The sequence below is a fragment of the Urocitellus parryii genome, chromosome 5 (genome assembly GCF_045843805.1).
Source record: "Urocitellus parryii isolate mUroPar1 chromosome 5, mUroPar1.hap1, whole genome shotgun sequence".
Taxonomy (NCBI): Eukaryota; Metazoa; Chordata; class Mammalia; order Rodentia; family Sciuridae; genus Urocitellus; species Urocitellus parryii.
In genome coordinates this window covers 89,490,319-89,512,803 of record NC_135535.1, presented here as the reverse complement: position 1 = coordinate 89,512,803, position 22,485 = coordinate 89,490,319, and the positions used below count along the sequence as shown (strand labels likewise).

The 22,485-nt window shown below is 33.9% G+C and overlaps 1 protein-coding gene and 1 pseudogene across 1 annotated transcript in view; both read right to left on the bottom strand.

The window, feature by feature from the left end:
• Positions 1–22,485, bottom strand: part of Slco1a2 (solute carrier organic anion transporter family member 1A2) — a 56,742-nt gene that overhangs the window by 309 nt on the left and 33,948 nt on the right. The window contains exons 12-13 of the mRNA XM_026391951.2: positions 15,785–15,849; positions 15,126–15,243 (exon numbers count right to left, since the gene is read on the bottom strand). Of these exons, the coding sequence (XP_026247736.2) occupies positions 15,126–15,243; positions 15,785–15,849 (183 nt within the window). The remainder of the gene's footprint in view (positions 1–15,125; positions 15,244–15,784; positions 15,850–22,485) is intronic.
• On the bottom strand, positions 18,943–19,123 carry LOC113185038 (U2 spliceosomal RNA; annotated as a pseudogene).

The following is a 22,485-nucleotide window of genomic DNA, read 5'->3' as shown; positions in this document are numbered from 1 at the left end:
TTACCCTAAAAATAGAAATTGTTTTGCATGTCAATCTTATATAAGCAATTTTGCCAACATTAATTCCAGTGTTTATGTTTTTTAATTTTCTATGCAGAAACTCCAAATTTATTTTCTTCATATCTACCATTTTTTATTTTCATTATTATTTTTCACATTTAATAAAACCTCCAACTTAAATGTAATACTCAGAGTAATAGCAGTTTTATTCTGGTATTTAATAAGAATACTTTCATAGAATCATCATTAATCATGATATACACTCTTGGGGTATTTTTTTAGATGATCTTTATCAGGTCATAAGTAGTGTCATGAAGGAATGAGGTCTGAGAGTGCTGAGACCAATGGTGGCAAACTGCTCAATTTCTGTGGCTCCATCTCCAGTGTAGAACTTGCTGGTTTGACTATTCCCCCCCACACTCTGAAGCATCCTGGATGTGCACCAGCCTTGGACATTTTCCATGCTGCTAGGAGCAAAGATTGTAATCCATGGGGCTAAATATATAGCCATCTGGCATGGCCCACATAATGCCAAAAAGCTCAGCTAATAAGAAAGATTTTCTGTGGCTCAGGAATCAACCACATCACCAGGCATGCAGGATAAGGGCCTCTGGAGAAAGTATGCACATGTCTAGGAATAAGTTCTCAAATCCAAACACACATCTCTGCTAGGAAGAATTTTTGACTCATATTTTCCCCTCTGTCTATTCTATATTATATTATTTTGCTGTTTTTTCATGACCTTTTAATCTTATTTTTATTATATTAAATAGGATTTCTCTTTCTCTTATACTCTCTCATTTTCCTTCTTTTTGAATTTTGCTTTTTATTTTAACTTTTCAGTTTATTCTGTAGTATATTTGTCCCGTTCTTTTCTATTACTACTGGTGTTGCAGTTGTTTTCAATTTATTGTTACTGTATTTTGATATTTGGTTTGTTTTTATATTGTGGGTATTATTATTGTTTTTTTTTTCTTCTTTGTGAGTGGAGCTCTGACTCAAACATGGCACCCCAAGCATGTGGGTAGGGGCTTTGTCTCTGAGATACTCTCAGAGCATAGTTGAGAGAAACTCCAACCATGACCTAGTCTCATTCAAACCTTAATGAATGCTTTAAATTAGGATAAATAAATAAATGGCCTGAAGAGACAGAAGCCCCCATCCCCCAACAATGACTCAGCCTTCTGTATTCGTAAAAGAAGGGTTCTGAGGTCCCACTTTTGACAACTCAATCCCATAGCAACAGGCAGAGAATAATGACACAATTACTGTGGATACCACATTGTTGACAAGACAGGAAGAATTACCACAGAAGGTGCACCTAGTATACTATGCTATCTACAATACACCAGCCTAAATTATGGGGGGACCCCTATTCTTTCAAGACCTACAGAGGAAGCAGGTCCTTCAAGTTCGAATAGTATGCACTGTATCCAATCTCACCAATCACAATCAGCTAAGCCATGGGAAAACTATACTACTAAATACATTTGTAATAAAATTCAATAGTACACAACAAACTGATAGCCTAGGGCACATAATTAACAGAAGGCTATTCTCTAAGAAGACCTTCCCATAAAAATAGAAGATACATAAATCCCAATAGATAGGCAAATATTAACTTAGATATAAATGAAACACAAGAAAATGAGACATCATGACTTCTCCAAAATCTGATAACTCTCGAATAACTGATTCTAAAGATACTGAAGTATAGGAAATGGCAGAGAATTTTTAAAATGATGTTAAAATGATCATTAAATTTAAAGAAGATATCAATAAACAGTTTAATGAGTTAAGGAAGAAAATGAAGAATATGAAGAGCAATTTTAAAAAGAGAGAGATTCTGAAACAAAATAAAACCCATAAATCTTAAAAAATGTAAAGCATCACAAGCCAAATAAAAAATTTAGCTGAAAACCTCAATAACAGACTAGATCAAGTGATATAAAAAAATTAAGACTTGAAGATAAACCTGATGAATTATACATTCAGACAGTAATCAGGAAAAAAATAAGAATGAACAGGACATACAAAACCTATGGGTCATGAATAAAAGACCAAATGTAGATGGTGTGATGATGCATGCCTGTAATCCCAGTGGCTTGGGAGGCTGAGGCAGAAGGATCTCAAGTTCAAAGCCAGACTCAGCAACAGCAAGGCACTGAGCAACTCAGTGAGACTCTGTCTCTAAATAAAATATGAAATAGGGCTGGGGATGTGGCTCAGTGGTTGAATGTCCCTGAATGCATTCCCCAGTACCCGCCCCCGCCCCCACAAAAAAAGAGACCAAAATGTACCAATCCCATGAACAGATAAAGGAGCAGAGGTAAAAGCTAAAGACAAAAACAATTTATTCAGTGAAATAATAGAAAATTTCTGAAATCTTGGGATTGATATGGATGCCTGGGAACAGAAGACATCTAGAAACCTAAATAGACATGATGAGAAAAGAACCTCTTCACAATAAAACATAATTAAACTGCCCAAAATACAAAACAAAAAAGAATATTGAAAGCTGCAAGAGAGAAGTTCCAGGTCATATATGAAGGCAAACCCATCAGAATAATAGATTTCTCAACAGAAACTTTAAAGGCCAAGAAGACATGGGATGATATACAGCAAGTCTAAAAGAAAATAACTTTTAACCTAGACTACTGCATCAAGCAAAATTATTCTTCAGAATAATTTTAATAATAATAATAAATAATAATTTAAATAATATAATAATTATTATTTAAATAATGATTTAAATAATTTAAATAGTAAAAACTATATAAAGATCTTCCAAAATCAGCATTAACTAAATAACTTCATGACCACTAAACTAGTATTACAGAATGTACTTAAAGGAATTCTGTACTCAGAAGATAAAGCATGATAAACAATCACAAAAGCACAGAAAAGAATAAATCTCACTAGAATAATTATTTTCTACTCTAGAAGAGTAGAAAAACAAATGAGAATTAGGAAATAAACATTATTAACTCAATAAACCATTAAAACTCTTAAGATGGATATAGAAGAAAGAAATGAACATATGGTATTCAAAACAACCAGAAGAAAAACAACAAAATGACAGGAATTAGTACATACCTTTTTAAAATAATCTTGAATGTAAATGGTCTTAATTCTCCAATTAAAAGATGCAGGCTGGCTGATTAGATTAAGAACAAAGATCCAACAATTTTGTTTTTCTACAAGAAACTCACCTCACTATGGCAAAGATTTTCCAAAGTATATCATGTTACACCATAAGGCAAGTCTTAACAAACACAAAAACAAACAAAAAACAAAAATAATTTCCTTCAACTTTCCAGATAATACTGGGATAAGCCTCATATTAATATAAAGAGACATAAATTACAGTAGATGGGGTAGAGAAAGAAGATGGGAGGGGAGGAGAGGGGATGGGGGATAGGAAGGGGATAGGAAAGGCAGCAAAATACAACAGACACTAGTATGGCAGTATGTATAAACATGGATGTGTAACCAATGTGATTCTGCAATCTGTACACATGGTAAAAATGGGAGTTCATAACCCATTTGAATCAAATGTATGAAATATTGTTAGGGTCTGTAAACAAGTCAAGATGGCACCTGGCATTTTGCCAGAGGGAGTGGTTTGTGAAGTAACGCCAGCGAGCCATTAAGTGTGGAGATTCCTTATTGGTTGACTGATGTATCTAGTTTATGTTAATTAAGATAAGCTGTGTGTAATTATGTATATATACCCCTACTGTCCTACAATAAACAGCTCCCACTCCAGCTGTATCAACCTTCACAAGTTCCTCATCACCCCCCCCCCCCCCCGGTTAGTTTGCTGCAGGCCAGACTGAGGAAAAATATGATATGTCAAGAGCATTGTAATGTCTTGAACAACCAATTAAAAAAAAAAAAAAAGAAACTGTACTAGGACATGGAGATTGAAGAATAGGCTTTTAAACAAAAAACAAACCAAACAAAAAAAATGAGCCACTGAAGAAATCTGAGGAAATTCTGAAATTCCTAGACTTGGACTAAAATGGAAACACAAATATCAGAATACGTGGAATACAATTAAAATAGTACCAAGAGAAAAAATTTTAGCTATGGGTGCCTACTTAAAAAACAAACAACTGTGATATCTTTTTCAAATAAATAAGCTAATAATGCAACCTTAAAGTCCTAGAAAACAAGAATAAAGCAAAACCAAACATAATAGAAGGAAAGAAATAGTAAAAATCAGAGATAAACTAAATAAAATAGAACAATACAAAGGATCAATGAAACAAAATGATGGTTTTTAAAATAAATAAATAAGTAAACAAGTTCTACAAACTCTTAGCCAAAGTAATCAAAAGAGAGAGAAGACCAAAATAAAAAAAAAAATTAGAGACAAACAGGAATATTATAACAGATACCACTAAAGTACAGATTATTATGAGAAACTATTTTGAAAGAACATATTCCAATAAAATAGAAAATAGAAATTGACTAATTTCTATGTACATATGACCTACCAAATTGAATCAAAAGGATATTAAAAACCTAAAAATATCAACAACAAGCTATGAGACTGAATTAGTAATAATGTTTCCAAAAAAACCAAAAAATCAGAAGACTGGTTGAATTCTTGCTGAATTTTGCCAGATTTTTAAAGAACCAACATTAATGCTCCTCAAACTGTTCTTTAAAATGGATATAAAAGGAACCCTTCCAACTCATTCTATAAAGCCAGTATTACTCTGCTATCAAATCCCAATAAGAACACACAGAAAAAGAAAACTCAGGACAAATATCCTTGATAAACATAGATTTAAATATCCTCAGTAACATACTTAGAAATCAAGTTCAACAATCTATTTAAAAGATCATACACTATGATAAAATTGGTTTCATTCCAGAGATGCAAGGATGATTTAATACACATAAGTCATTATATGCAATATATCATTTAAATACAATCAAAGATAAAAACCACACTATCATCTCAACAGATGCAGAAAAAGTCTTTGAGAAAATTCAAAATCCATTCATGATAAGTCCTGAACAAACTAGGTAAAAAAGGATCACAACTAAACCTAATGGCTCCATATTACAAAGCCATAGCCAACATCACTCTGCATGGGGAAAAATAAAGCATTTCTCCCCAAATAAGAAACGAGACAATGTATCCACTCTCACCACCTCTATTCAACATAGTATTTGAATTTTTTTTCAGAGCAATGAGGCAAGAAAAAGAAATAACAGAGATATAAATAGAAAAGGAAAAGATCAAATAACCCCTGTTTATAGATGACATGATTCTATACTTAGAAGGTACTTAAAGATCCCACCAAAAACTTAAAACTGATAAACAAATTCAGCAAAGTAGCAGGCTACAAAATTAACATACAAAAATTAGTAGTTTTTCTATACAGCAATAAATAAAATAACTCACTGAGAAAGAAATCAGTAAAACAACCCCATGAACAATAGCCTAAAAAATACCTAGGAATAAATTTAATCAAGGAAGCAAAAGAACTCTACAATGAAAATTATCAAACACTGAAGAATGAAATGGAAGAAGACACAAGAAGACGAAAAGATCTCCATGTTCATAGATTGGGAGAATTAACATTTCCAAAATTGCCATACTGGTAAAAGAAATCTACAGATTAAATGCAATCTCCATCAAAATATCAAATTGGAAGTGCAGCTGGTCATTCTTTGAAGAACTAGAAAAAATAATCCTAAAATTCAAATGAAAGCAAAAAAGATTTCAAATAGCCAAAACAATCCTGAGCAAAAACAGCAATGTTGGTGACATCACAATAATCAATTTCAAAATATACTACAGAGAGACAGTAATAAAAACACCAGTGCACCAAGGGGATGTACTAGAGGACCTATAAATAAACCCATGCATCTATAACTGTGTGGTTCTCAAAACTGGCATCAAAACACATTGAAGGGTAGACAGCCTCTTTAGCAATAATACTGAGAAAACTAGACATCCACATGTAGAAGATTCCAACTATATCCCTCCATACAAAAATCAATTCAAAATGGGTCAGAAACCTTAATATAAGTCCTGAACATTTGAAACTACTAGAGAAAAACATAGAGGAAACATTTAAAGATGTAGACACAGGTAACAATTTCCTGAATAGGGCTCTAATAGCTCAGGAATAAAAGCAAGTATTGACAAATGGGATTACATCAAATTAAAAAGCTTCTGCAGCATCAGAGTAGGTCTCCCAACTACTCGCCCACATAGGAGTACCGGGTACTTGAGTGGGATCACCATCGGCATCAGCACTCACACATAATTTCCGGCTACCCACTCGAGCAAAAATCAGATGCCCATGCAGGACACCCGGCAGCTTCCCATGCGCAGAAACTCTGGCTGCCACTCCCCTGTGGACTCCCATCTACCGGGTCGCCTTCATCTTGGGACTCTGCAGCAGCGGAGATACTAAGCTCCGTGGCCTGCCTGCACTCAAGGGAGAATTTCACACAGGCTCTGAAGTCAACCGACAGCCACAAGTTGCACACCACAGAGCACAGAGCTCATCTCTCAACTCATCATCCAACGCCATCGCCCAGCTCCCCTCACCAACTCGACAGCCCATTGCTAAAAGCAATCACCTCTATCTTTGGTCACTTTCATCACCATCTTTACGGGGGGGGGGGGGGGGGCAACTCCCAGTATGGAAGTGCAGCTGGCCAGGTACCCAGTTTCTAACTCCCCCCTCTCCCCAATAGCCACTAACCAGGCACAATGAGTGCTCAAAACAAAACAGCTCTCAGCAGGGCAGGTGTGCAGTGCACCCAAAAAGCCATGCTCAAGAGCCCTGGAGAGAAAGGTCCTCATTTGGAAGTAGAAAGGGAAAGGATGATTGTGGTACAGTTTAGAGGTTAACACAGAGACCAGGAACTGGGAGGTCTTCAGGAGAGATAAGAAGATAAGACCAGGTGCTCACATCACATGAGTAGGCCCAAAAAGAGATCCTTGAGATGCAGTCTCCCATCAGAGACCTGCAGGAACTACACCCCACTTCCAGATCCCCTCCAACCAAGACCAGCCTTCCCACCCTGGTTACCTTCACCATCCTGAGGGCGGAGATAACAGGTAACCGACCTACCCAGCCTATTGGATGAGAAGGGAAGCAGGAAATATACTGACCTCCAACCAAAAAAATCCCTATTTCTTCCTTCTAGATTCTTGTTTTTCCTTCTCCCTCTCTATTCTCCGGTCCTCACATACCCAACATATGTGAAACCAAGTACTTTGCATGAAATAGGATTTTGAGGACTGGGACGTCTGAATAGTATATTACAGTTGTGTTGTATATTCTTTTTGTTTTCTCTTTTTTTCTTTCCACCAATTTTTACTATTTGAACTTTTTAAAAATTTTTCTTAATATATATATGTGTGTTTGTTTAATGTAACTCTACTGTCTTCCCACTTACTTGTCTACCCAAAATTACTTCCTCTCTCTTCTCCTGCTTTTAATCTTGCTTTTTAGATTTCTCTTTCACACTTCCTAAGATATAATAACTATATCTTCACCTCCTACCTCCTCAGTATATCATTCTACTCCTCTCTCCAGTTCTTTGTCCACCATCAGAAACTGTAAAACCTTTTACAAACCTACTGAACATATTGTTGATAATAATTGATTCACCATTTCTGTACATTATGACCAAACTGTAAACATCTTAATAGTGAATATTTGTTTTTAGGGTGCACATTGTTTATATTGGGATCTGTTAACATTGTTCTTCACCTCAAAGGAGAAATATTGGAACCCTACAGGGTAACTATAAGCCTATAGGGTAAATACAGTAATGCCTCAGATCCACAGTGCTAGAAGGGAAGACACACAAGCAATATGAAAAGACAAGGAAAGGAGGTGCCCCAAATAAATGAAGAAACCACATTCTTAGAATCCATAGCCAGCACAGCTGAAGAAATAACAGAGAAGGAGTTCAGGATACACATAATTAAAATGTTCTGAAAATTAAAGGATGATATAAGAGAACAAGTTCAGGCAGCAAAAGATCACTTTGATAAAGAGGTACGTAAACAAATACAGGAAGCAAAAGATTACTTCAATAGGGAGATAGAGGTTCTAAAAAGAAGAAATAATAAACTAAATTAAAAGTTCAATTGAAAGCATCACCAACTGATTAGACTACTTGGAAGACAGAACCTCAGACAATGAAGAAAAAATATATAATTTTGAAAAGAATGTAGACCAGTGAAAATGGTAAGAAACAATAAGCAGAACATTCAAGAAATATGGGATAGCATTAAAAGACTAAATTTAAGAATTATTGGGATAGAGGAAGGCATAGAGTTCCAAACAAAAGGAATGAGCAATCTATTTAATGAAATGATATCAGAAAATTTTCCAAATATGAAGAATGAATTGGAAAACAAAATTCAAGAGGCTTACAAGATGCCAAGTGTACAAAGTCACAACAGATCCACACTAAGTCATATTATAATAAAAATGCCTAACATACAGAATAAGGAGAGAATATTAAAAGCCATGAGAGAAAAGAATCAGATTACATATAGAGGGAAAACAATTATATTATGTGCAGGTTTTTCAACCCAGACCCTGAAAGCTAGAAGATCCTGGAACAACATAAATCAACCTCTGAAAGAAAATTAATGCCAACTAAGAACCTTATATCCAGCAAAATTAAGCATTAGATTTGATGATGAAATAAAGATCTTCCAGATAAACAAAAGTTAAAAGTATATACAACTTGAAACCCTACACTACAGAACATACTCAGCAAAATATTCCATGAAGAGGAATTGAAAAACAACAATGAAAATTAGCAAAGGGAGGTATTACACTAAAGGAAAAACCAGTCAAAGTAGAATCCAAGTTAAATACCAAAAATAAACAAAAATGGCTGGGAATACAAATCATTCCTCAAATAATAACCCTCAATGTAATGGCCTAAACTTACCAATCAAAAGACATAAACTGGCAAATTGGATTTAAAAAAACAAAGACCTAACAAAAATGCTGCTTCCAAGAGACTCATAGGAAAAGACATCCACAGACTGAAGGTGAAAGGTTGGGAAAAATCATATCACTCACATGGGCTACAAAAGGAAACAGGGGTTTCCATCCTCATATCAAGTAGAATTCAAGCCAAAGTTAATCAAAAGGGATAAAGAAGGTTATTTCATATTGCTTAAGGGAGCCATTCATCACCAAGACATAACAAAAATAAATTTATATGCCCCAAACAATGGAGCATCTACATTCATCAAACAAACGCTTCTCAAGTTCAAGAGTCAAATAGACCACAACACAATAATTATGGGTGACTTTAACATTTTAGCATACCTGTTTCGCCACTGGATATATCTTCCAAGAAGAAATTACAGAGAAAGAGTTCAGGATGCACATAATTAGCTGAACAAAGAAACTACAGAACTCAATAATACAATCAATAACTTAAACTTAACAGACATATATAAATATTTCATCCATCAACAAGTGAATACACTTTCTTCTCAGCAGCACATGGCTCCTTCTCTAAAATAGATTAAATATTATGCCACAAAGCAACTCTTAGCAAATACAAAGAAGTAGAGATACTATCTTGCACTCTATCAGATCATAATGAAATGAAATTAGAAATCAATGATAAAATAAAAAATAGAACCTACTCCAACACCTGGAGACTAAATTATATGCTACTGAATGAACAACAGGTTGCAAAAGATATCAAGGAGAAGATTAAAAAATTCTTAGAAGTTAATGAGAACACAGATACAATGTATCAAAATCTCTGGGACACTATGAAGGTAGTTTTAAGAGAAAAGTTCATTGCATGGAGTTCATTCCTTAAAAGAAGAAAAAGTCAACAAATAAATGACCTAACATTCCCTAAAGCAATATGAAATAACCTTCTTTATTTTTTTAAATCCAATTTTTCTCTAGAAAAAGAAGAACAAATCAACACCAAAAACAGTAGAAGACAGGAAATAATTAAAATCAAAGCTAAAAATCAATGAAATTGGAAGAAAAGAAATAATTGAAAAATTGACAAAAAGTTGATTCTTTGAAAAAATAAAATTGACAAACCCTTAGCCATGCTAACAAAGAGAAGGAGAGACACAACTCAAATTACTAACATCCATGATGAAAAAGGAAATATCACAACAGACACTACAGAAATACAGAAGATAATTAGAAATTATTTTTAAAACTTGTACTCCAGTAAAATAGTAAATATTGAAGGCATTGGCAAATTTCTAGAGTCATATGATTTGCCTAATTGAATCAGGATGATATACACAATTTAAACAGATCAATTTCAAGTGACAAAATAGTAGACACCATCAAAAGTGTACTAATCAAGAAAAGCCCAGGACAGGAAGGATACCCAGCCTAGTTCTACAAGACCTTTAAAGAACTAATACCAATACTCTTCAATTTATTTCAGAAAATAGAAAAAGGGGGAGCACTTCCAAACTCATTCTTTGAGGCCAATATCACCCTGATTCTAAAACCAGGCAAAGACACATCAAAGAAAGAAAACTTCAGACCAATATCGCTAATGAACATAGATGCAAAAATTCTCAATAAAATTCTGGAAAATCAAATACAAAAACATACCAAAAAGAGAGTGCACCACAATCAAGTGGTGTTCATCCCAGGGATGCAAGATTGCCTCAACATATGGGAATCAATAAATGTAATTCATCATCTAAACAGACTTAAAGATAAGAACCAAATGAGCATCTCAATAGATGCAGAAAAAACATTTGACAACATAGAGCACCCCTTCATGTTCAAAACACTAGGGATAACTGGAGCATATCTCAACATTGTAAAAGCTACCTATGCTAAGCCCCAGGCCAACAGCATACTAAATGAAGACAAATTGAAAGCATTCCCTCTAAAAACTGGAACAAGACAGGAATGCCCTCTGTCACCGATTCTATTTAACATAGTTCTTGAAACACTGGCCAGAGCAATTAGACAGGTGAAAGAAATTAAAGGGATATGGATCAGAAAAGAAGAACTCAAATTAGCATATTTGCTGACAGTATGATTCTATACCTAAAAGACCCCCAAAAAAATTCCACAAGAAAACTTCTAGAACTAGTAAATGAATTCAGCAAAGTATTGGGATACAAAATCAACACTCATAAATCAAAGACATTTCTGTATACCAGTGACAAATCCTCTAAAAGTTAAATGAGAAAAACTACTCCATTTACAATAGCCTCAAAAAAAAAAATACTTGGGAATCAAGCTAACAACATAGGTGGAAGACCTTTACAATGAAAACTATAGAATGCTAAAGAAAGAAATTAAAGAAGACCTTAGAAGATGGAAAAATCTCCCTTGTTCTTGGATAGGCAGAATTAATTTTGTCAAAATGACCATATTACCAAAAGCATTATACATGTTTAATGCAATTCCAATCAAAACCCCAATGACATTTCCCATAGAAATAGAAAAATCAGTCATGAAATTCATCTGGAAAAATAAAAGACCCAGAATACCCAAAGCAATCCTTAGCAGGAAGAGTGAAGCAGGTAGCATCACTATTCCAGACCTTAAACTATATAACAGAGCACTAGTAACAAAAACAATATGGTGTTGGCACCAAAACAGACTGGTAGACCAATGGTACAGAATAGAGGATACAGAGACAAACCTACATAATTATGGTTATCTTATATTAGACAATGGTACCAAAAACATACATTGGAGAAAAGATAGCCTCTTCAACAAATGGTACTGGGAAAACTGAAAAGCCATATTCAACAAAATGAAATTGTATGAGTGTGCCTTTCTCCCCACATCCTTGCCAACACTTATTGTTGTTTGTATTCTTAATAGCTGCCATTCTGACTGGAGTGAGATGAAATATTAGAGTAGTTTTGATTTGCAATTCTCTAATTGCTAGAGATGCTGTACATTTTTTCATATATTTGTTGATTGATTGTATATTACCTTCTGAGAAGTGACTATTCAGTTCCTTGGTCAATTATTGATTGGGTTATTTGTGTTTTTAGTGTTTAGATTTTTGAATTCTTTATATACCCTAGAGATTAGTGCTATATCTGATGTGCAAGTGGTAAAAATGTGCTCCTAAGCTTTGGGCTCTCTATTCACCTCACTGATTGTTTCTTTTGCTGAGAAGAAGCTTTTTAGTTTGAATCCATTTCATTTATTAATTCTTGATTTTAATTCTTGTACTAAAGGAGTCTTATTAAGGAAGTAAAGACCTAATCTGACATGATGGAGATTTGGGCCTATTTTTTCTTCTATTATATACAAGGTCTCTGGTTTAATTCCTAGGTCCTCGATCCACTCTGAGTTGAGTTTTGCACTCATACATTGCTGGTAGAACTGCAAAATGGTGCAGCCAATCTGGAAAGCAGTATGGAGATTCCTTGGAAAACTGGGAATAGAACCACCTTTTGACCTAGTTATCCCACTCCTCAGTCTATATCCAAAGGACTTAAAAACAGCATACTATAGAGACACAGCCACATCAGTGTTTATAACAGCACAATTCACAATGACTAAACTGTGGAACCAAACTAGATGCCTTCAGTTGGTGAATGGATTAAAAATGTGATACAAACATACATACATACATACATATACATACACACACAATAATATTACTCAGCAATAAAAGAGAATAAAATCATGGCATTTGCAGGTAAATGGGTGAATTTGGAGAATATAATACTAAGTGAAGTTAGCCAATCCCAAAAAACCAAATGCCAAATGTTTTCTCTGATATAAGGAAGATGATTCATAGTGAGATAGAGAGCAGGAACATGGGAAGAAGAGATGAACTCTAGATTGGGGAAAGGGGTGGGAGGGGAAGGGAGAGGTTGGCATGGAGTAGAAAAGACGATGGAATGAGATGGATATCATTATCATAAGTACATATATGAGGACACAAATGGTGTGAATATACTTTGTATACAACTAGATATTTTAAAAATTGTACTCCATATATGCAATATGAAGTATAATGCATTCTGTCAAATTAGAATTTAAAAAATTTTTAAATGTGGATATTTAAATATTATTGGAGTTTTGCTACAAATTATCACTTTTGTACTCTTAAATAAAACATTTTATGTATTATAATGTATTTAATTCTTCGCAGCCAAGAAATTACTTAAATAAAAAGTATTTTAAGATGCAGCAGATACAAAGCATATTTGTTCTTCAAATGTAGATCAAAAACTATTTTAACGTAGTTCTTTATAAGTTTTGTCTTTAAAAGAAGGTATTTTCCAGAATGAATAGGAAAATCCAAATAAATACCACATATTAGGTGATTCACATTTCTTCCTAATACATTTTCTCTATATCACCATAGTAACAGTCAAGTGGGTCAGCTGTTTGGAGAACACCATTGACAGCAAGTCCTTTTATATGCAGTCCAATTAATCATTGTGAAGAAACTTGTGTGTATTGACTTATTTGCCATGTGAAGCCCAGGGCTATGAATTTGCAGAATGAGCGTTCATTTATAGATAAATATTTTGGGGATGACGTGAGTCACTCTGCTACCTCAGTTCACTCTAAACTCAGTAAATTAACTTGTAACTAAATTAGTGTGTGTACCCAGGAACAGCTTGGAAAATTGGACTGTGCTCTATTCTGATAGGACAGATAAAGAAATTTTCAGAAAAATTTCTTTTAAAAAAATTCTCTTCCATCATCCCAGTTAAATTATGTCAAATAGGGGTAGATGTTTTAGTTGTTTATTAAGTAAACAGATTAATGTAATTAACAACCTGAGTTTCTTCTATCACAAATATAGACACAAATCTCTTGGCTCTCAAAGCTCTCAATCCTTATCCTTGTGAAGAGGCAAATGAAACTAGGTGAATGTACCTTCTCAGACAAATGCAGCCAAATTTATTATCTGTTCAATATGTAAACACAGTAATGATTTTATTATCTACATTTCAATTAAAAGAATTTATATCTTCTTTCTCATAGCCACATAATAAAATATTTATTTTAAGTTAAAAAGCTTCTGCATAGCAAAGGAATAAACAGAGTGAAGAGACAACATATAGAATAAAAGAAAATCTTTGCTAGCTATTCATCTGAGAAGAATTAATATTCAGAATATATAATGAACTTTAAAAACTAACATCAAAGTGACAAAGTAACAGTAAAAAGAAAAAAAGGCAAATGTTCATGATCTCATCCTCTTGGGATACTGAGGCAGGAAAATCTCAAACTCAAAGCCTACCTGGGCACCTAAATTAGGCACTAACTCAAAATACAAAAGGGCAGGGGTATAGTTCATCAGTAGAGGGCTTTGCCTCCCATGTGTATAGCCTTTGGTTCATTCCTCATTACCAGAAAAAACAATGAACACATAATCCAAACAGTTACTTCTCAAATGAAAGACAAATGGCCAAATAAATATGTTGAAAAAAACGTTCAATATTCTCAGCCATTGTGGAAATGCACATCAAACCTACATTGAGATTCTACTTCACCCCAATCAGAATGGCTATCAGGAAAAAAAAAACTTCTAATATTCATATGGAGAAAAAAGAACCCTTATACACTATTGATGGGAATGTGGGAATGTAAACTAGTATAACCACTATGGCAGCAGTACAAGTTTCCTAAAAAAACTAAAAATAGAACTACTATATGATCCAGTTATGCCACTTCTGGGAATACATAAGAAAGACTTACATACCTGTCTTCACCTATTTAAATAGTCAAGTTATAGAATTGGGCTAGGTGTCTATAAACAGATGAATGGATAAAAATATGAGATATACACAATATAATATTACTCAGCCATGAAAATGAAATCATGTCATTTGTAGGAAAATAGATGGAACTGTAGGTCATCATGTTCAGTAAAATCTGCTAGAAACAAAATCAAGTACAGCCTATTTTGTTTCATACTTGGAAACTTTAAAAAAAAAAGTGGGGGGACTATTAGAGAAGGTTGAGGGAAAGAGAGGTTAATAGGGAAAGAAGATAAAATTAAAGCACAACATATGCACATATTGAAATGTCACAGTGAAGTCCATTGATTTGCATAATTAATGAATTAACATTTATGATAAAAATATGTACACTTAAAAAGTAAATTATCTTTACCTGAAGTTTGTTGAATCATATATTCTGCATGCCCCTGGCTTACCACATTTCAAAGTTCCCCAATGTAAACAGGTAGAGTCCACTAAAGCTCCAAAATATATTGGTGCTGGAATGCCAGCTATAATTATCAGAAAAAGAAAACTTCATCAACAAGTTAAGAATTAAGAGACATTATTTTTTGGCAAATATTTCAATTTCCCCTATATGATTAACAAATACTGTGTAAAAATATAAATCAAATGCTCTAAATTTTACTTTATAAATGTTCTATTACTGTATAAGTAACATACATATAATATAGTTTCTAGATTATAAAAAATAAGTCATGATAAATAAAATACAACAAAATTATTGATAAAATAAAACAGTGAATAAAAGTAGATTATATTTTCTGAAATGTTTTGGAAAAAATTATGTGTACATTTCATTTTAACAAAATATTTCCTATTTATTCTCAAGTATTATTGAAGAGAGGTGTAATTAAGTTTTGATAGGAGAAATGAAAGGGAGAAATTCTCTATCTTCCTACATAATTCATTCTCAATACTAATTAAGAATTCCTTATAAACAGAAGGGATATTCCTAAACTGTTATTCTGAGAGAATTATTTCATTTATAGTTTATTAGTATGTATCATACTAGGAAAAATAACACCCTACCAAATATTCTTGTGCAAAATGCATGTAATCCCACACCAAGAGACTTCTCTTCAGATTTGATACACCTAATAAAAAAAAGAAATTTATAATAAGCAAAAGTAAAGATTTTAAACCTATCAGAGTTTCTGAAAAAGATTATGCATGCTATTAACAAACACCGAATATTTGAAAAATGTACTTCCATGATCAGGCCTTGGTTACTTAGGGTCTGATTATTCTGCTTGTACCCAAATAGGAGCCCAATTTCTGATCCCTAGAATTTTACCCATCAGTTTTTGCTCAGTCAGGTGTGTGCAGGGACACTAGAAATGAATCCAGAGGTGCTCTATCAGTGAGCTACATTTCTGGTCCTTTTTTATTGAGACAGGTTCTCTCCATGTTGCCCAGGCTATATTTGAACTTAAAATCCTCCTGCTTCAAAAGCTTGTGAGTAGCTTGGATTGCAAGTCTGTGCCATCATACCTAACTTTCTTATTCTCTCAGAAGAATATATTTCATTTCAATCCATTTTTATCCCAGTATATTTATATTGACAGTAGTAGTTCTTGATCTGAAAGGTTAAACCTTTAGCCGAAAGCAAAAACAGCACAACCTAGCTTTTTCAAATTATCTGCATTAATAAGATGGAGGAAATTTCAGATAAAGGAAATGTAACTTACGTGAGTAAGTGTAAGAAAAAAGAAAAGCAATAATAAAAACTTTCCAAATAAAGTGATTTTAAAAATTCCAAAGCAAAACTATTTTAAGTGATTTGACATAATTTCAAGAGTTGAACAGAGATTTCTCCATTTTCTGAAAAAATTTTCCTTGCTTTTCATTGTTGTCTGGAATTCCCATATGTGGAAATTTACACTCCAGACAACATTGGAGTGTAAATGAAAACTATACTGCAAAAGTATTTTTGATGTCTCAAACACTTCTGCATCAGCATGGCTATATGCTCAAAAAGTTCACTTTAAGAACTTCCCTGTTCTACCTTTCCTTTTCTGATTAACTCAAAGTTGAAAAATATTAATGCCACTTTCTTCAGAGTATATTTTTAACAAAAACTACATTTCATTGGTATTTTCTTGATACAGATATTATATTAATAGAATAATTCTACAATCTTAAAAAGTGAAATGTCATTGATCAAAAGACCATCTATCTGATAGAGAAGTTATTTAAATAACATCAATAATTTTATTTAGAAATTTTATTCAGAGAGAATAAAATCTAGCAGACTTAGAATGATCCTCTTGGTCACCTAATTTATTTTTAATAAATACAAAAATTAAATAAAACATTTAAATTTTATTGAGGAAGTTTTCTTTCTTTTCTGTTTTTAACATATGCCCTGTGGTCTCACAAAAACATAGAATTCTGAGAATACATAAATTATAAGCAGTTTAAACTGTTCTCCAAATTTTATTATTTCTTGACTTTGATAAGAATATCAATTTCTAGAGTCTACCAATAACAAAAAAAATTAGAATATAAGTTATGGAAAAAATGCTGATAGAAATTTAAATTTTTATTTTAAAATGACAAACTAAAGTAGATGATACATCCCTTCACCATCATTTTAGAGAATTCCATAATAATAGGTAACAGATATAAATATGTCTATTAAATCCAGGTGTTAAATTCCATAATATGATCTTGGCAAAAGATGGCAGAAGAATAGAAACAAATAAATCATGAATGCATAATAAAGTACTTGTTTTACTAGAGAGTAGATATTAATAACTAAAAGTTTTAAAATTGATACACAAAGAATAAATGTTGTTAAGAATCTCAATATTCCAGTCAACTGTTTGAAAAGTATAACTTTCAGGGCTCTGTAGTAGAGCATGTGATTAGCATGTATGAAACTCTGGGTTCAATTCCCTGCACGCGCACACACACACACACACACACACACACACACATACACACAATATAACTTTCAAAACATCAGAAAGAAATCCAATCTGTACAAAGGGAAGAAAAAAAAGTGCAAACAGAGTTCTACCACAATAATTATAATAAATATAAATGTGTTAAATTCACCAATATTAGGTTAGAAAATCAAATATAGCAATTTGTTTAAGAAGTGAAATGTGGGGCTGGGGATGTGGCTCAAGCGCGCTCGCCTGGCATGAGAGCAGCCCACGTTCCATCCTCAGCACCACATACAAACAAAGATGTTGTGTCAGCCGAAAACTAAAAAAAATAAATAAATATTAAAATTTTCTCTCTCTCTCTCTCTCTCTCTCTCTCTCTCTCTCTCTCTCTCTCTCTCTCTTTCCTCTCTCTCTCTCTCTCTCTCTCTCTCTAAAAAAAAAGTGAAATGTAAGATTGAAAATAAAGAGAAGGAAAAATACCTAATGGGCATGTCATGAACCATAGTAAAGCCAGAACTATAATTTCAAGAAGAAACAAAGTAGAATTCCCTAAAAGAAAAGACTAAATGATAAAGAATAACTTTATTACTGGTAATAATAAAAGTATAATGATCAAAGTAAACAAATGATTCAAGCATTAAATTCAAATCATTGACTAAAGAACAACCAAAGAAGCTCAAAGGGGTTGGAGAATAATAAAGAGCAGAAATCCATGAAACATCAACTAAATCATAAACTGATTATTTAAAAAAGAAAGTTAGATGAGCCTTTGGCAATATTGTTCAAGAAACTAGACTAGATGCAAATAAGTAAAATACAGAAATAAAAGGAAATGTCTTTTAGACATCAGAGAGTATGAAAATAATAAAAGAATATTATAAACACATACTAATAAACATACAACATGTGTAAGCAGAAATAAAATATGTGACAGAAAATAAAAAGTAAATAAAGAGAAGAAAATTCACCAGAAAAATTAGTCCAAAGTACAAATATTTTAACAGATGAGTTTATAAAATTTTCAACAGACAATATCCTTTATCACAAGACTTCTCAGAGATTTTTTAAAGTAGTGCATTATATTTTTACATAATAGTATAATTTTTTACATATTTGTACATGCAGACAAACTGGGGGATGAAAGCAATAATCAAATATTTAACAAAAGTAACTCTAGAATTGAAAAACTAGAAAATTTACCGGTTCTTTTTGTGGACCAATGATCTGAGAAAGGAAAAGAATGAAAAATAATAAATCTATTTTGCTTATAAACATAGATGTGACAATTGTTTGAAAGGGTGCACTGATCCCTTCAAGTAGATCAGTGTATAGAATGGATGGAATAAGTCCCTGTTCCTTCTTCCTGTTCCAAAAATCCATTTAACATGTTTTCCTCAAATAGAGAATGTATCAGAAATTAAACTAATAAGAATAGATTGTACATTTGACTTTAGTAAAAATGCCAAGAAGCAATAGCTATAACAATTTTAAGAAAAATTCAAACAAAAAATATTCAAAAAAATTAAATCATATTTTTAACTATATTGTGATTAAATGGTACTTTTATCAGATAAGCAAATAAAGCTCAACATTTTTCACTTAATCTCACTAAGCAAAAGTTCTGAATTGAAAAATCACATATTTCATTTTCAAAGATTAAGAAAAATTTATTTGATAAAGTTTACCACCTATTTTATTATCAAAACTAGATAAAGACTACATATTAAAAGTGTACAGCAAGCATTATACTCAATGAAGAAATCTGATAAGATTTGGAAAATAAGAGTACTGACTAAAGAATACTTATTTAACTATAGTTCAGTATAGTTTGGGGGTTGCTTGTTGATACCATAAGAAAATTTTAAGTCTGAGATGAGCAAAATCTGAAAGTGAAAAGATAAAACTTTGTACTTAAACAGGAAAATTTACATAGAAATCCTAGCAAAACTCTCAGATTTGGGACCCATTCAGTGTCAATTAGCTCCTGTGTATCATAGGTGGAGGCCGAGGACAAAACTACAATGGAAGCTAGACCAGTAATGGTCCAAAATTAAAGACTCAGGAGGAGTGACTGAGGGGACTGATCCAATTCTGCTCGTTGCTCCAGAGAGATATTTAGAATCACCGTGAGACCATTTATCTCAGCAGAGCTGATAGAGCTGGGGTCCAAGTTTAGGTAGAAAATGAAAGGAAGTTTACTGGCATGGCTGCTCCACCTGTGGGACACTGAGGCAGTTGTGATAAAGTTGAATGTTACAGAATCATCTAAGATAGCTTCAGTAACTGCTCACCCTACTTTATAACAGTGCCTTCACTCCAGTGCAGCGAGGGGAAAGTAGCTTTGGCTGCTTCTCACCGCTTACAATATGTGACCGAATTCAGGAGATATTCCCGTGCCCAGAGGCAACCTCTATAGAAGAATTACAGGCCTATTTTCAGGAACTGGGGATGAAATATGCTATTTGCATGTATGACTTCTACTGCCAAAACGAGGGATATAGTGCTGTTTACAACTCAGTCCATCCATCCAATTAGGGTGCCCTGGTGTTAATATTATCCACATTGGCAGGGCAGCACCTCCAGTGAGAAGTGCAAATTATAGCAGATATGGAAATAACACAGCAGAAAACAGGAGTCTAAAACCCAGCGTAAACTGGAAAGGCATTTTCAAGTCTCCCATAAACAGATATAGGTGGACTTATTTGTAGCAGGAGTAGATGAGAGTAAAATAGATAAATAACCTAATGCTACTCTGGTACAATCATGAAAGCAATCACCTAAGGACAAAAGACTTAAGCCCTTACTCCCCAAGAAGGGAAAAGAAAGAGATACAGTGAGAAATGTAGAATGGACCCCTACTCAAAAAAGGAGGTAAAGACAAACTTCTCTTAGTAGGAGACAAAAGAAAAGCAAAGCCCATGGTTTCCCCTGAGTCTTTCAGCCCTTGGTTGTGGAATGACTAGAGGGGAGGTTGAGAAACAAGTGTCTGAGCCATGTCTCCAGACAGGAGGCTGTGTATAGTACTGGCAACAGACTGGTTTTCAAAAAATATTCAGAGAATAAAAGCATTGGTGGACAAGGGAGGTAGAAGCACATTGATTTTGCATAAGGTAATCCTGAAAAATTACTAAGCTCTGGAAGAGTTTAGTACTCAGTTGGGAATATACCATTGTATACTAGACCTTGTTAATATCTTCTCTAGCATAGATATAACCCTTGAGAGTCAAGACCCATTTGCCTTTAGGTAGGAAGGCAAACAATGGACTTTTACCATATTACCTCAAGGATCTCTCCATAGCCCCACCATTGTCACAGGTAATTGAGATTGACTAAGGAACTAATTTCACAGGCCATGATATATAATAGTGGGCTCAAATCCAGGACACATGATGGATTTTCCACCTGCTGTGTAATACAACAGGAGCTGGGTTAATTGAAATAATGAATGGTCTGCTGAAATAAGGGTTAAAGACTGTTATGGCTTAGATATGAGGTGTCCCCCAAAATTCATGTGAGAGGTAATGCAAAAAGTTAGAGGTGAAATAAATGGGTTAACCTAATTAGTGCATTAATGCACTTGAGTGGATTAATTGGGTGGTAACTGTAGGCAGATAGGGTATGGCTAGAGGAGATAGGTCACTGAGGGCATACCTTTGGAGTTTATATTTTTTCCCAGGAGTGGAGATGTCTGCTTGCTGATTACCATGTCTGAGTTGCTTTTCTCCTCCACACACTTTTGCCATGATGTTCCGTCTCACTTTGGCCTAGAGCGACGGAGTCCGCCAACTATGAACTGAGACCTCTGAAATAAACTTTTCTTCCACTAATTGTTCTGGTCAGATCTTTTGACCATAAATCTGACTAAAACAAAGATCAAAAATAACTCTACATGGGGTGGACTATTCATGTGCCTGAGTCACTGAGGACATTAAATGAAAACCCAGACATCAGGGGCCTGCAGTCATTTCTTATGTTCACTCACCTTGTGGCTGCCAGCATTAATATTGCAAATAAAGGACACATCTACTGAACATATTCTTAAACTTTTCTGGGGCATGAGCAACAACTTACAATTGCCAATTCCTCAACACATCACATATGAGACAGGAAGCATTAGTTGGTCATGGACTATACAAGTAGGGACCCAGTGGTTCACTCTACTGACACCTTGTGGAGAGAGAGAATATCTAAATTTAAAGTAAAGCCTACTGTGATGGGAACCTGGCCCTCACAAGTACAGGGGGTATTACCCTCAGGAGTCATCACTTGAGGAACACTTTGTATCAGTTATGGCAGTTATGTATTTCAGAGGTATATTTCTTTCTATGCCCCCAAAGTGCAAATAGATTGGTCTGGTGTACTTGCCCAGGCAAGCCTATTGTACTGGTTACTTAACTAACACATTATGGTACAGTGGCCTGTATTCTGCCTCATGGAGCTATGTTGCCATTTTTGGTGCCTATTAAATACCAGTCATATTTTCCATAGGTTAACAATAAGTTTTCCTGGACTGGACAACATATATTGCATATTACTCCAAACAGACTATTAGAATGCTTAGAACTCCCTGTGACAGCAGCACAAGGACTTCCCTTGGTAGTATAACCTACAAATGAGATATAATGGACTTGGTTGAAATAACTGCACTGAAAATACTCACAAAATGGCCATCACATAATTATTCTCAACCAAGGGTTTTGCTTTAATTAGAGAGACACTGAATACTTCTCAAGTACCTGGGCACACTTACATATAGAATGGGCTTTCATGGGATATAGCAATTCAAGTTATAGTTAAAAAGACAGTATTCCATTTTGTCACCCAATAGGTTCCTGA